Source organism: Melanotaenia boesemani, chromosome 3 (genome assembly GCF_017639745.1).
Source record: "Melanotaenia boesemani isolate fMelBoe1 chromosome 3, fMelBoe1.pri, whole genome shotgun sequence".
Classification (NCBI taxonomy): Eukaryota; Metazoa; Chordata; class Actinopteri; order Atheriniformes; family Melanotaeniidae; genus Melanotaenia; species Melanotaenia boesemani.
Genome location: NC_055684.1, coordinates 28,057,076 through 28,070,243, shown reverse-complemented (window position 1 = coordinate 28,070,243; position 13,168 = coordinate 28,057,076). Strand labels below are relative to the sequence as shown.

The 13,168-nt window shown below is 37.1% G+C and overlaps 2 protein-coding genes across 4 annotated transcripts in view; both read left to right on the top strand.

Moving 5' to 3' along the window:
• The first annotated feature begins 329 nt into the window (after positions 1-329).
• Positions 330-5,860, top strand: abhd14a (abhydrolase domain containing 14A). The gene is made up of 5 exons (XM_041981523.1): positions 330-670; positions 1,306-1,606; positions 1,733-1,848; positions 2,767-3,002; positions 4,448-5,860. Exons 2-5 carry the CDS (start codon positions 1,344-1,346, stop codon positions 4,628-4,630), a joined length of 798 nt encoding a protein of 265 aa, XP_041837457.1. The 5' UTR covers positions 330-670; positions 1,306-1,343; the 3' UTR covers positions 4,631-5,860.
• Positions 5,861-6,228: 368 nt separating this feature from the next.
• The window catches only part of LOC121636760 (aminoacylase-1A-like), a 28,385-nt gene continuing 21,445 nt past the window's right edge, over positions 6,229-13,168 (top strand). For 2 of the 3 annotated variants that reach the window (XR_006009767.1, XM_041980544.1), the window contains exons 1-7: positions 7,118-7,314; positions 7,470-7,614; positions 8,653-8,717; positions 8,805-8,909; positions 9,003-9,097; positions 9,294-9,370; positions 11,720-11,809. Coding sequence is in view for 2 of the 3 variants with exons in the window: in XM_041980544.1 (XP_041836478.1) it covers positions 7,488-7,614; positions 8,653-8,717; positions 8,805-8,909; positions 9,003-9,097; positions 9,294-9,370; positions 11,720-11,809 (559 nt within the window). In the remaining variant the exon portion in view is untranslated. Of the gene's footprint in view, positions 6,305-7,117; positions 7,315-7,469; positions 7,615-8,652; positions 8,718-8,804; positions 8,910-9,002; positions 9,098-9,293; positions 9,371-11,719; positions 11,810-13,168 lie in introns of those variants that run through there. The other variant, XM_041980545.1, reaches the window with a different exon arrangement.

Below are 13,168 nucleotides of genomic sequence, written 5' to 3'. Positions count from 1 at the left end.
GCTTTGTAATGACTATAGTCATGACTTGAACAGTGAGTCAAGTTATCACAGAATCCAAAATGTGTGGTATAAACATAAGATAACTTTCTAACTAAAACTAATTTCTCCATCAAATACGTTTTTTAAAAAAAAATATATATATATTAACATACTGGCAAAGTTTATGGTATTTGCAACAGGAAAATCGGAGTAACAGTGCCATTGAAATTTTAAAATCAGACTCAAATTTAGGTCGTAAATGAATAAACATTTGGAAAGATCTCTTAAAACTGACCAATGATCTCAGCAGGAAATGACGATGGGTTGTTTTGTGCATCTCGTAATATGTTCCGAAGAGGAACAAACGATTAAGATCTCGATGGATTTAAACTTGACATTACAATCACCAAAAAAATTGTTTGTGTAGATTTTATCCTTTGACACATCATAAGGCGTGTCTTTCCAGCGAATCGAAAATCTCCTAGTCAATGTGATAAATAATATTTACATATACATGTATGTTTTAAGCACAATTTTCCTATCAGTTTGAAAAGCTAAATTAGCTACTACAATCAGTGCGGACATCGAAGCGACGATTCCTGTCACCAAGAGCAATTTAGAAGACATGGCGATAAGGAAGAGAGCCTCGTCCTTTTGTTATTGAACGCATTTAATTGCCTCCTTTGTGTCGGTATGTCTCTTCTTGTTTTGCATAATGCACCTCATCACCTGCAGCACCGTACTGAGATTTAGCTAATACCATGAGAGACTATTAGCTATGATGATTGTGTCGGTTAATTGTAATTAACATCTTTATGGTTTTGCAGTAGTTGTCACAGATATGAGATGATATTTCAAGTTTTTAATTATTTTATTTATTTAGTTAACGCTTGTTTATTTCATGCATTGAGTGAGAATCATTCACCGCCAATCATTATACACGTGGATTGAGATGGTATGTTGGTGGTAATTTGTTAGATTTGCCTTCTTTGCCAAGAGCTAGCTATAGTTTTCAAGGCGAACATAATTTTCCTCTAAGGTTTAATGTTTAATATGTTCAAAATTTGTGACTACAATCTATGGACACATAATTTTCTGGTAATTCTTAACACCAGCTTTCAGAAAACCAGTGCTCCTGTTCCTCATATTTCCCCATTGCAGACACTCTTTAATAATGTGACAATACATTATAGTATAATTTTTGTGACTGTAAAAGTTAAGCAGTAAGCTGAGACATGCTGTTGCCGATAAATAGTTTTTTTTTCTTTTTGTAGAATCCAAAATGGACAATAATTATTGTAGTAATAAGATTTGTATGTCTTTCAGACAGGGCATTGTCTTTTCAAGTCCTTCATCTGGATGAAATGAATCTCTTTCGGAATCGTCTTGTTGTCTTGGGCCTGGTTTTGTTGGCCACGCTGCTGCTGTACCTGTTGTTGCCATCCATTCGTCAGGGCAGCATGGAGCCATCATTTGAGGCTCAAAGAATGGGGTTGTTGGCCACAGCTCCTCCTGTGCATTCATCCATCAACGTGTCCATTCGCACAGGACAGCTACCTGGAGACCCCCCATTATTTTTTCGAGAAGCTATCCCTATAGATGGAGCTGGGCGACAGATATTACCAAGGTGAAGTGAAGCAGAAGGCTTGTTAAACACATCTTAGTGGGTAGCATTATCTGTCTTGTAATCATTAGCTGCAGACTAGTTTGCTAGTTCTTAAACTGTGAGTCATAGAATTGTGTCTCTTTGCAGACTGCAGGTGGTCCTTCTGCATGGCCAGGCCTTCACTTCCAAAACCTGGGAAGAACTAGGTACCATGGCTCTGCTGGCAACTAATGGATATCAGGCCTTAGCAATGGATCTGCCAGGTATTAGTAGAACCTACACTACACTATTAAATCCATTAAGACTTCTAAATCCTGAGTATGTATATACTTTATACTTTAAACTGGTCACTAAAAATGTTTTCCTTACCTCTGAAGAAACTAGTAACTTTAAAATAAAAATAATTTAGAGAATTTATACATAAATAAAAATAATTTTAGAGAAGAAGATTTAATGTTTAAAGCTGTTTTTGCTTGTTTTCTAATTGATTTTGCCCTTATGATAACTTTTATAAATGTAATTGTGTGTCTTGAAAGTGTTGATGAGATGCTCACATTGCATCATCCTTCTACGTAAAAGCATACATATGAATTTTGGGTTAAGCATTTAGATGGGTTAAAGTATTAAAGTAGCACTTCATAACTTTCTGACTTTAAAAATCTTGTTCTGATGGCACAATGACATTTATTATGTCCATTCCTGGAGCTGTTGTTGCCCAAGCATCCTGAGGCAGAGAAACCACACTTAACAACTTTTTGTTTTTGCACAATGTTTTTTTGCACAAATGTAAGCAGTTTCATTTTATTGAGACAAGTAAAATGACAGTGATGCTAAAATAAACAGTTACTACTAGTAGCAACCTCTAAAGCCAGTGTCTTATGATATGATGGTGCCATCTTGTGGTTAAAAATATTTTTACTTGCACACCTATTTAAGACTGAACAGTGCACATACTAGTTTATCATTACTACTATGCAGACATTAATGCCTAATTTAGCTTATATACTCGGTTATGATCTAATTACACAACATTAAATTGGAATTAATTCCCATATTAATGCTGCAAACATGTCAAATCAAAGCAGTTGCTGTTTTGTATATCGTTATGGCATCAAAGCACCTTCACTTTGTATTTATCTTCAATAAAAATAATTTCCCTTTATAAATTCTTCTTCACTGAGGGTATGGAAAATCACCAGACTCAGATGCTCTGAAGACTGACCAGAATCGGGTGGACCTCCTTTCAAGGTTCATGGAGTCTTTGGGTGTGAGAGCAGCTGTGCTTTTGAGCCCCTCAATGAGCGGACATTACTCCATCCCCTTTCTCATGAAGAACAGCGCTCAGCTGCGTGGGTTTATTCCTGTAGCACCAGTTGGAACCCGGAGTTACTCCCCGCAGCAATACCAAAATGTTCAGGTGAGAACCTTTTAAGTCTGTGATGTTGTGGCTGCTGTACTTAAACATACTAGCTGGAGGGGAACTAATCAGATCTCAAAAATATGAAGAAACGGACGTAATAGATTCTGAAGTGATTTGAAAGTATTTAAAGTCCATTTTTTATGCTAATAAAAAAGTTGATGGAACACAAAAAAGGATGTTATGGATAAAGCATGAATGAAATTTTTCACCCCTAGTGTGTGTGTGTGCGTGTTTGTGTATATATATACATATATATTTATATATATATATATATAAAACTTTGGAGAAGGGGTGGGATTTAATAAGTTTTACTTCTTCCTGCCCCTTTCGAGCAAGATCTTTGCTTCATTTTTCTTTTTTGTATTTGGAATTTTCATGGCTGTACATTTGGTTTTGTATGTGCTTGAAATAAACCTACTTACTTACTTACTTACTTACTTACTAAAATCATGGCAATTGTGTTTATATTTAAAAAAAGTTTTTCATTAAATGAAGGTGGTTAGATTGTGATTAAAATGTAATTTTTGGACAAACTGACATCTGCTTGGCATTAGTTTGTATTTGGTTCACCCTATATTTATTTATACACCCTACAAAGCCAGATTGAACTTACTTGGAAAGAAAGGTTGTAAAAATGAGTTTGTGACACTTAATCTCAGTAAAACAGGGTGTCAAGATAAAGCTATGTTGGGAGATGATTTCTGCTATCGTCCTCCTAGTTGAGTCTATGCTGAATTGTCTTCAAACAACACTACTAAAACATTTAATCCACAGAAAGAAAAATTCAATAAATTCACAGAAGGAAATCATTTAACGTATGTTATGTGTGTGTAGTCATGATTTCTGTAGCCCTTGAGCCTTTCTTTTTGCTTTCTGTCAGCATTTCTGTTTTGTTATGCAGTAGGAACCACTAACGATTTTTCCATTTACTGTAGGTTTAGCCTACGAGTATGTCAGGCAGCTTCTTCGCATCTTGCATGCATAGCCTTTATTGATTTCCTTTAAATCACTACATGGTCTTGTTCCACCTTACATCTCAGAGCTGTTACCCGTCAGATTACAGACTCACTTGCTGTTAAATGTTCCTCAGTCTTGGCTTAAAATAAATGGAGACTATGCATTCAGTGTTGCAGCTCTTACGCTGGAACAAAAACTAACACCTCCTCAGTATCAAAACAGCTGAGTGTGTGTTTAATAACTTGCCTGGAGATATATTTGGCTATTTTTAGTAACATTTTTTGTAAATTAATTCTCTGAATGTAATGAATTTTGAGAATCACCAGGTAACTTTAGTTTTGAAGACACAACAGAAAAGAGCATAATTGTCTTTGGATAATTACATATGTGTCACTGCATTGCGACACCAGCAGAATTTCATTTTTTTCTCATCATTTGACATTATTTAATGTCCTACTTTGACTCTTTGCTTATGTGCCTCTTAGACTCCCACTCTGATTGTGTTTGGAGCCCTGGACTCAAATCTAGGTGCCCAGTCCCACAAGAACCTCCTCCAACTTCCCAATCACTACGTGCTGAAGCTGGAAGGAGCTCGCCATGCTTGCTACATGGACAAACCCCGTGAATTTCACCAGGGATTGATCGAGTTCCTCAGCAAACTGAAGTAAGTTGTGTAGCAGAGGAAGAGGAGGTAGACAGACATTTGTCCTCTAATCAGCAGTTTGACATGATGCCAAATTGACTGGAAGGTTCTAAGAGCAGTGTTATTCTCATGTTATCTTCACTTGAAGTTCATGAATATGGCAGTAGGTTTGGAGGATAATATGTAATGCTGCAGTTATCCAGACGTTGCCGTTGTTAATGTTTTGGGTTTAAAGTTTCATAGTTTTATTTGAAAATGTTAGACGAGGTGAGTCAAGCTTAAAAGAAAAAGTTTGCTTAATTTGTGTCATGCTCCACATTGCATGTGAAAACATGGAATGTGTTTGCGTCACCATTATAATTTTGTAGGTGATATGTAGGGAGATGTAAATATGCAAATGTCACTGATGCTTGTGTTTAAAAACTATTGAATTCACTTCTAAAAACAACATGAACATTAAAACCTTGTTGTTAACCTGCCTCCAACTAACAAGCTGTGTTCTATTAAAGTGAGCTGAACTAAGATGTATTGCATTTAAATATGTATAAACAAGTGTGGACTAGATAAAAATGATTAAAAACTGTATTTATATAATGTTGAAAAAGTCATGTACATTATCTGCAAGAAGTTTGGACAATCATCAAAAAAAAAAGTTAAAAAAAAAACACAAACAAGAGAAGTTATGGGGACTTCTTAGATTAAAAATAAAAAAAGTGTGCTTGAGTTGACCAAGTGCTTTTGGCAACTGATTGAATGTATATGTATGATATGTTCTTCAGATGTTTATTATAAAGCTTTATTAATCTTAAGTTGAAAACTTTGAAAACACTAACATTTTCTGACATGATTGCATGTAGTTGGTGTGTGTTTAGGTTTTTCTTTTCCGTAACAAACATATGAATAAAGCTAGAACTGAGTTGTTCTTGGAACAAATTAATTTAAGCAAGCACTATTGTTAAGTGCCCTATGGAGCAAGCTGTACTTACTTGAGCCTTTATTTTTTCCTGGTTAATTCATAATCATTTTTAAGGAATACTGATACCCAGAATTACTGTTACATTTGGTACTAATGTGTTCACCTTTTTGGATTGTTGAAAAATAAAATAAGTTGGTACAAGTATTCTTTCACCACTGATATTTGCTATTGTAAAGGTTAAATTGCACTTTCATTATTTATAAGTTTTTATTTTTCTGTTTGTTGGTGTGAGGAAAATTAAACAAATGTCAATACATTAAAACAGCAAATAAACCATGACTTCAGTGCTGTGTTGTTTCTGTCTACTTAATTTCCACTTAGTCCAAGAAACAGTGTATGGATGCTAATATTACACATAAACATGATGTTATGACTTTATAGGGTGCATAATTGCTGAAGCCACACACACACACACACACACACACACTGTGATCATCTAGTTTCTGCATATTTCTACAAATATATGTATATTTTAAGTATTAAGCATTAATTGAGTTGGTGGACATTGTAGTTTTTTTCTTCAGGGCACAAAAGGAGGAAGTACAGTGCAAGTGTATGCGTAAATGTACTATGGGTAAGAACTGCTGACATGTAGTGGTGAGGATTAGCATAGATATTACATGCCAAGCACAATTATCAATAAAAAGGTGGCCAAAACTCTTCCAGAAATTTAATCCGTTGGTAGATCCAGTGGCCTCGGGTGCAGAGATGACTGCACTACAGGTAACTACTTTTGGTTGCTTTTAAAGCTTTTCATTTATCCCAAACAGTGCTCTAGCATCCGTTAAAAAAAAGCTGTCGATGTTGTTTTAAAGCTCTGAGGGTTCTTGCCTTACTGACGCTGCTGGACAGTTGTTCGTCCATTCAAAGACACTATAGTAACAATAGTGGAACAAATATGGCAGCTGTGGACTAGTGCAAGTAGATGGACAGGGCTCATTCTGATAGAATAAAAAATAATATTTTTGTAGTGAAGTGATTTAATACCAATAGAGATGCAGTTTTTAAATATATATGATTTTTCGGTCGTTGACCTTTGATTTTGTAACACACTTCACCTTTAAATGCGCCAGTCGCATTCCTATCAGCTTATAATAGATCTGCATTCCACATCGTTATTATCTGCGGGAATAAACGATCTATTCTCCTTTTTACAGCACGAACAATACAATATTATTCAGAAACTCTGAACGTAAACAAGAAAAACGGTAAACCAGCTTTATGAACCACACATTTATTTTGTCTGCATTAACTTTCAGTTGACCCGTTGTCACGTCATAGTTAAGTAATGGTACAATCCATTGTGGGGGTGTTGTAGATTATAATGCTATTATTTCTATACAGCAATATGATGAAATGTATTTTAATATTTGCGATTACAATAAGAAAATGTTATACAAGCAGCTGCTTCTCCCACAAACTGTTTTCTTTTTATATTTTTGGGTGCTTTATGTATTAATTATGGAGAACGCCCCCAACAAATCTCAAACCCAGCCGGCTGCCGCTTGACTCCTTTTGGCAAGTACGAGTACCATGAATAATCTCAACCAATAAACAAGGTGGAAGAGGGCAGACGGATACCGTTTGCCATTTGTGTGTTTACAACTTCCAGTTAATTAACCATCGTCGAAGACACAGCTGCTGCTTTTTTTACAACAACAGAGTCCCTGGTTACCTTCAACAAGGCTAGCTTTTAGCGTTTGTTGGAGCTTCCGCAGAGGTGCTACAGACAGGTAGGGTAACGGTTTCTGCCCGGATGGCTCTAGTTAGTCGGCTTTAGCACCGCTGTTTGTGATAGAGCTGTGCTACAGCAAAGACAGTATAACAACACATTTCTTACATGATTCCGTCATGCTTGACTGTAAATTACGTGTTTTGTCTCTCATAGAAGTAAATAAACCACACCATGTTGCCTGACAAAGATGGTCCAGGTGTTGGAGGAGGACATGGCTCCTCTGGAGGAGAAGACCCCTCTGTAAGTCTGTTCAGAGACTACCTCCGTCTCAAAACTGTCCACCCTGAGCCTGACTATGGTGAGATATCTTTGTCACAACACACTGGCATCAGTTGTTTGTCCATTTGGATATTAGAGGTTCCTTTTAGGCTTTTAGGCACCTTGATATGAGCAAGTGCACAAAATGTTCTTTACCCCCCTTCACACAGCTTTTTCGTGTAAAAAAAGCGAAGTGTACACCAAGTGTACATTAAAATGACTTAATGTTTTTTTTTCTTATTTTGCTGCTGTATGCAGTGAAATTATGAAATGTATTCGTATCAGTTTTATCACATGTTCTTATATCAAAGTCCATGTCTTATCTCCATCAGTTACACATTAAGTGGCCTCGCTTATGACTGAAGGAAAAAGTCAATCCTGCTAATTGAATTTCTTTGGTCACAATTTGTTTTTAACATTTCTGATGCTTTTTGAAACTTAGCTTTTAAAGGATAAACAAATATATATGTAAACAAGACAGCTGATATTGGAAAAATGTAGGTTTGCATACCATGCCCCCCAAGCCCCCAAAATTTTGGGAGTGAAGTTAATCTTCTGAAAATAAAGTTGAAATGCCATCTCAACAATTGAGTTGATTGAAGTCAAACTTAATCAGTTAAATTGAACCATAATTGTATGTTTGATGTGGTTAAAAATGACTTGCAGAAATGAACTCGTGAAATTCTACTTCAGGATCAATTTTAGTAACAAGTAATTATTATTTTAGCTTATAAGCACATATGTTAAGTATCAGGACTTTTATTGCTTCTGCTGAAAAAAATCTTTGTATCATCCAATGTAAGTCAGCCAAGAAAAATGTTATCTTGGTTAGATTTAATTTTAAAAGGAAAGCAGGCGTAATAGCTAATAAGATTGCATGCTGGTCTGTCTGTTTATCCCAGCATTCGGGATAGAAAAAAAAGTGACAAGAGGCTTCTTGGCTTTCTGCTTTGGTATTCTCAGACCTTACCAAAGTCCAGCAGTACCACGAGGAAAAGCAACAGGAGTTATGACTGAAAATTAAAAAAAATATATTAATATTTAAACCAAGTGTTCTGTTGTGTTTATTCATTTATAGATGCTGCGCTCAGGTTTCTGGACAGAATAGCTGAGGAGCTTGAATTACCCATGAAAAAGATTGAGGTGATTTCATCCATGTGTAAAGGACTAGTTTACATGTTGTAAGGAAGCAACAGACATCACTTGATCTGTCAATTCTTTTACTTTTAGGTTTGTCCAGGCAGAGTTGTATCAATCATGACATGGGAAGGGACAAAACCAGCATTGAAATCCATCTTACTGAATTCCCACACAGATGTTGTGCCTGTTTACCAGGTATGATTTCTGTCTCTTTTTTCTGTGTTACAATCCTGTTTTCACTTGTTATAGACACCAGAAGAATAGACTTGCTATCAATCTCTCCTCCAGGAACATTGGAAATGCGATGCTTTCAGTGCTTTCAAAGATGCAGAGGGCAACATTTATGCCCGGGGAACACAGGACATGAAATGTGTAACAATACAGTGGGTATAAACTGTGTTAATAACTTGTTTGGTTAAAACAGGATTTGTGCCTTAGTGTTGTTGTGGTCTTAACTTGTATTTATATACAACAAGAGACTCCTGTTTTAACACCCGCTCACTCAGCTTGCATACAGAGTGCTCACACTTCATTGTCTGTGTATGCCATTAAGCTGTTCTGTCTGCTTTTGTTCTGTAGGTATATTCAGGCAATCCGACGACTGAAAGCAGGGGGCTGGAAACCGACACGCACGGTTCATTTAATGTTCGTTCCTGGTAAGATATTTGATTTCTTCCTATGTTTTTAATTTGTTTTTGTAGTTACTAAACTTAATTTGTAAGGCTAACAACAATGGACCCTGCCCATTTCAATGCATCCAAATATTAAGCTTACTTTGCAGTCTGTTCTGGTCTTCTTTTTGCCTCACACTAAGCTGAAACCAGGTGGTTGGACATAAAGCGTAGATAACCCATGATGGAAAACCAGCTACAACTCACATTCTGCAGGGCTCCAATCATTACTTCTTTAACCAAGGGGATGTTTTGAGCACAACAGCTCTTCATTAGACACACTTACTACATAGAGCACCATCTCAATAACACATGATCAAGACATATTAGTAAAGTTGTCTGTCCACATTAATAAAAAAAAATCTATGTGGTGCCATGATCCAGTAAAAGCAAGTTCAAGCAAATATACCTATATTAAGAATTCGTAGGAAACTCTAACATCAAACAAGTGCTGTAAGCATTCGCGTTGGAGAAATATTGCTTAGGCTATATATACAAACAGTAATAACTATGAAGCACATATATATTGCTCAGTGTCTGACCCACCCAAGGCTGAGATTGACTGAGAAGCATTACATAACACCAGTACTCCATGGCTAGTGGACCTAAGAGCTGACAACTGAAATCTCACAAAAAAATACCAGTAGCCATCACAATGGCAGACACCTTCAACGGCCAACACAAGATTGGAGAGTCCTGATCATGCAGGATCCCCAGAAAGAGGCAGTTCCATCCAGCAATTGGACGATCTACCTCTGTACAACATGGAAACTTCTATCAAGTATCAAAGATATCAAGATATAAATAGTAGGCACAATATATGAGCCAGGACTAGAAGGGAAATGGAGGAATTGGAAGTAACACCACAAGAGCTAAACACCAACTCCTGATTGACAAGACCATTGCATCAGACTGTAAGATCAGACAAACAAATCTGTGCGTAGCCTAGACTGACACATGATTTGAGGCCACACATGGATACTAGAATGTGTGGAATTGTAAGCCTACAACATCAACACTTAGAGCCTTTATAAAGAACTCATTGGGACTGTGTTGGACAGCTCTTAAAGGTCCCATATTATACATTTTTACAACAATTTCAAATGGGTGTCAGAGGTTCCAACAACATTGTTTTCAAAGTGTATTACCCCAAATTCAGCTGTGGTCCTTAATTTCAGCCATTCCAAAAGTGGCTCTAGTGAGCTCTACTAAGAACGGGCTGTTTGTGTTCATGGGTGGTGTCTTTCCATGCCCACTCCACGCCCCTTTCTGGGAGAGGATCTGGCTTTCGCTGGGGCCCGCTCAGTGATTTTTGAGGGCAGACTCAGCTAGCTGTTGGGGGTGGGTCAATGGCAGTATCCACTAGTGGGGGAGTGGATATTGTGGAGGCATCAAAGGGAAAGTTCTCAAACTCACCTGTATGAGCCCACATTCACTAAACAAGTGAGAGAGATGACAGGGTTTTCTCATTTTTGGGCCTCATACACAGGCTATGAAGACACATATTACTGTTAGAAAACCTTTAGAAAGTTTTTTTTGCATAATATGGGACCTTGAAGGCCAACCCAAAGCCAATGACACAAGTCACCATCTATTGTAGGGTCTACCAATGAGATGCCATGTCATGGCTGCCCTTCTGCACAGGTCTGAATCCCCTCAGTGAGATCATAACTAAGAGTGGTTATGGACACAAACTCAGCCATGAAGCAACCAACAACCACCTCCTCCACATGGATAACATCATGCTGTACGCCAGGACTGAGCAAGACAATTTCAGCTGTGTTTAACAGAAGTTGATGCCCTAACATGCTGGGTATTACACTAAAATAATGTAGAAATGATTTACTCCTTATTTACAATAGTGTCTATTTTAAATAATGACAGTCTGCTTCACCCAGCAGACTGTCAGCATGGATCTGTCCAGCCACATGTACTGGAGAGGCCTTTGCAAATCATATTAATAAATTTTATTTATGTAGTGCTTTTCAAGAACTTAGGCTTTACAAGAGAAGCAGCTAATACAAATGTAGTTTAAAATGAGATCAGTTTTTAACAAAACAAAGATACAACATGTAAACAGCGCAAATAAAGTTAAAACGTTGTTTTAGTGATTAAAGCAGAGTGAAACAGGTTGGGATTTTAAAGTGGCTGGATCTGTGGTGTTTTGGATGTATCATGGGAGAAAGTCCCCCCCTGGGTTTACAAGTGTTTACAGCCTATAATTTGAATTAATATGTTAAGCTAACTTGTCATAGATAAGCTATTAGATAGATGATAATATACTTTTAACTGAAAAATGTGCTTTGCCTTTTTTTTTTTTTTTTTTTCCTCCAGATGAAGAAGTCGGAGGTCACAAGGGAATGGAAACATTTGTGACACATTCAGAGTTTCAGAAGTTAAACATTGGCTTTTCTCTTGACGAAGGTAAGTTAATAACTTAACGTGCAGAGTTGCTCAAGTGAAGTCTTAAAAGAAACAATGATAAATTTCATGTATGTGTTTACTCTCTTGTACAAAGATTCATGGTTAAATATGTTAAAATCCTTAAAGTTTATTATTATGAAATACAGTGGAGATATATTTTAGTTCGATAATGGTGGAGAGCATCCGAACTTGTCAGTTACCATTTTATTGACATTATCATCTTAACCAGCCAGTAGAGTCAGGTCACTTCCACACGGTGTCACTTTTGATTTTAATTTCCACTTAAAAACCAAGAGTACTTATTTAATCTACCCAGTGCCCATTTCTTTAGATATTTGCAAATTCAACACTTTATCCAGAAGAGTGGTGCCTCTTTCCCCAACTTATTAATTTGTAATACAATTGATCATATTCTCTCATTGGCTCCTCACTGCATGTGGTACGACGATGTGTGAGCAAAGGAAGAATAAGGCCATTTGCAGGATTGGGGTAGTAGACAACCAGTGTTTATTTTGATGTTCTCCACACCAAACGTTTCAACTTCCCTCTGTGCAGTCCAACCCGTCTGCTTGGCAGCACTTTTCTATGTATACCCTGAGGCACCACCCACTCAATTCAAATAGGCCTATCACAGCAGACTTCTTTCAGCCTCTAATCACATCCACTCAATTATTCAATCAAGACTGAGAACATGCTCACACACACTCTGCAAGAGAGCCCCATTGTAGACAGGCCTCCTCATTGAACAATGACAAATTCTTTTGTAACACAGGGGGGATGACCCGGATCGTGACCAAGGGCGGGACTGCAAGGGTCCTCTGGTAGACCAAACCAATTTCTGAAATAAGGTCTAGAGCTTCCTATTATGAAATGCACAAGTATGTTCAAGCTACTGATTGACAGAAACAAACAGTCATACAAAAATAATTTCTTTATTCACATTAAATTCATTAAAACACTCCTTTGAGCAAACAGGAATTACTAACATAAAGAATCACTGCAAACAAAAGAAAATAAAGAAAACCAAACAAAAAATGAATTAGTACTCAAACTCAACAAAATTAGTAAACTAAGTGCAAACTCAAACTTTTCCAAAGAAAATCCATCATCACTCAAACTCCTAAAACTCTTGCGCCAACCCTCCACGCTAACCCATAAATGTGGGGGGAAAGCCGAATAAAACTAAATGCGCACATAAACCGCGGAGCAGGAACGACCACGCCACCCCTACGGCTCAAGCTTAGCCAGAGTAGTCTGTCAACAAAACGAGATGTGGCGGGCAACAACTGAAATAACAGAGCCTAGCGTCACGCTGAAGATGCTAAAGACGCTAAAGAACATAGCAGGGACTAAAGAACA

Coding starts and splice junctions, on each gene's coding strand:
- abhd14a (XM_041981523.1), top strand. CDS start 1,344: ATGAATCTCTTTCGGAATCGTCTTGTTGTCTTGGGCCTGGTTTTGTTG. Junction 1,607..1,732: donor GGGCGACAGATATTACCAAG/GTGAAGTGAAGC, acceptor GTCTCTTTGCAG/ACTGCAGGTGGTCCTTCTGC. Junction 1,849..2,766: donor CTTAGCAATGGATCTGCCAG/GTATTAGTAGAA, acceptor TTCTTCACTGAG/GGTATGGAAAATCACCAGAC.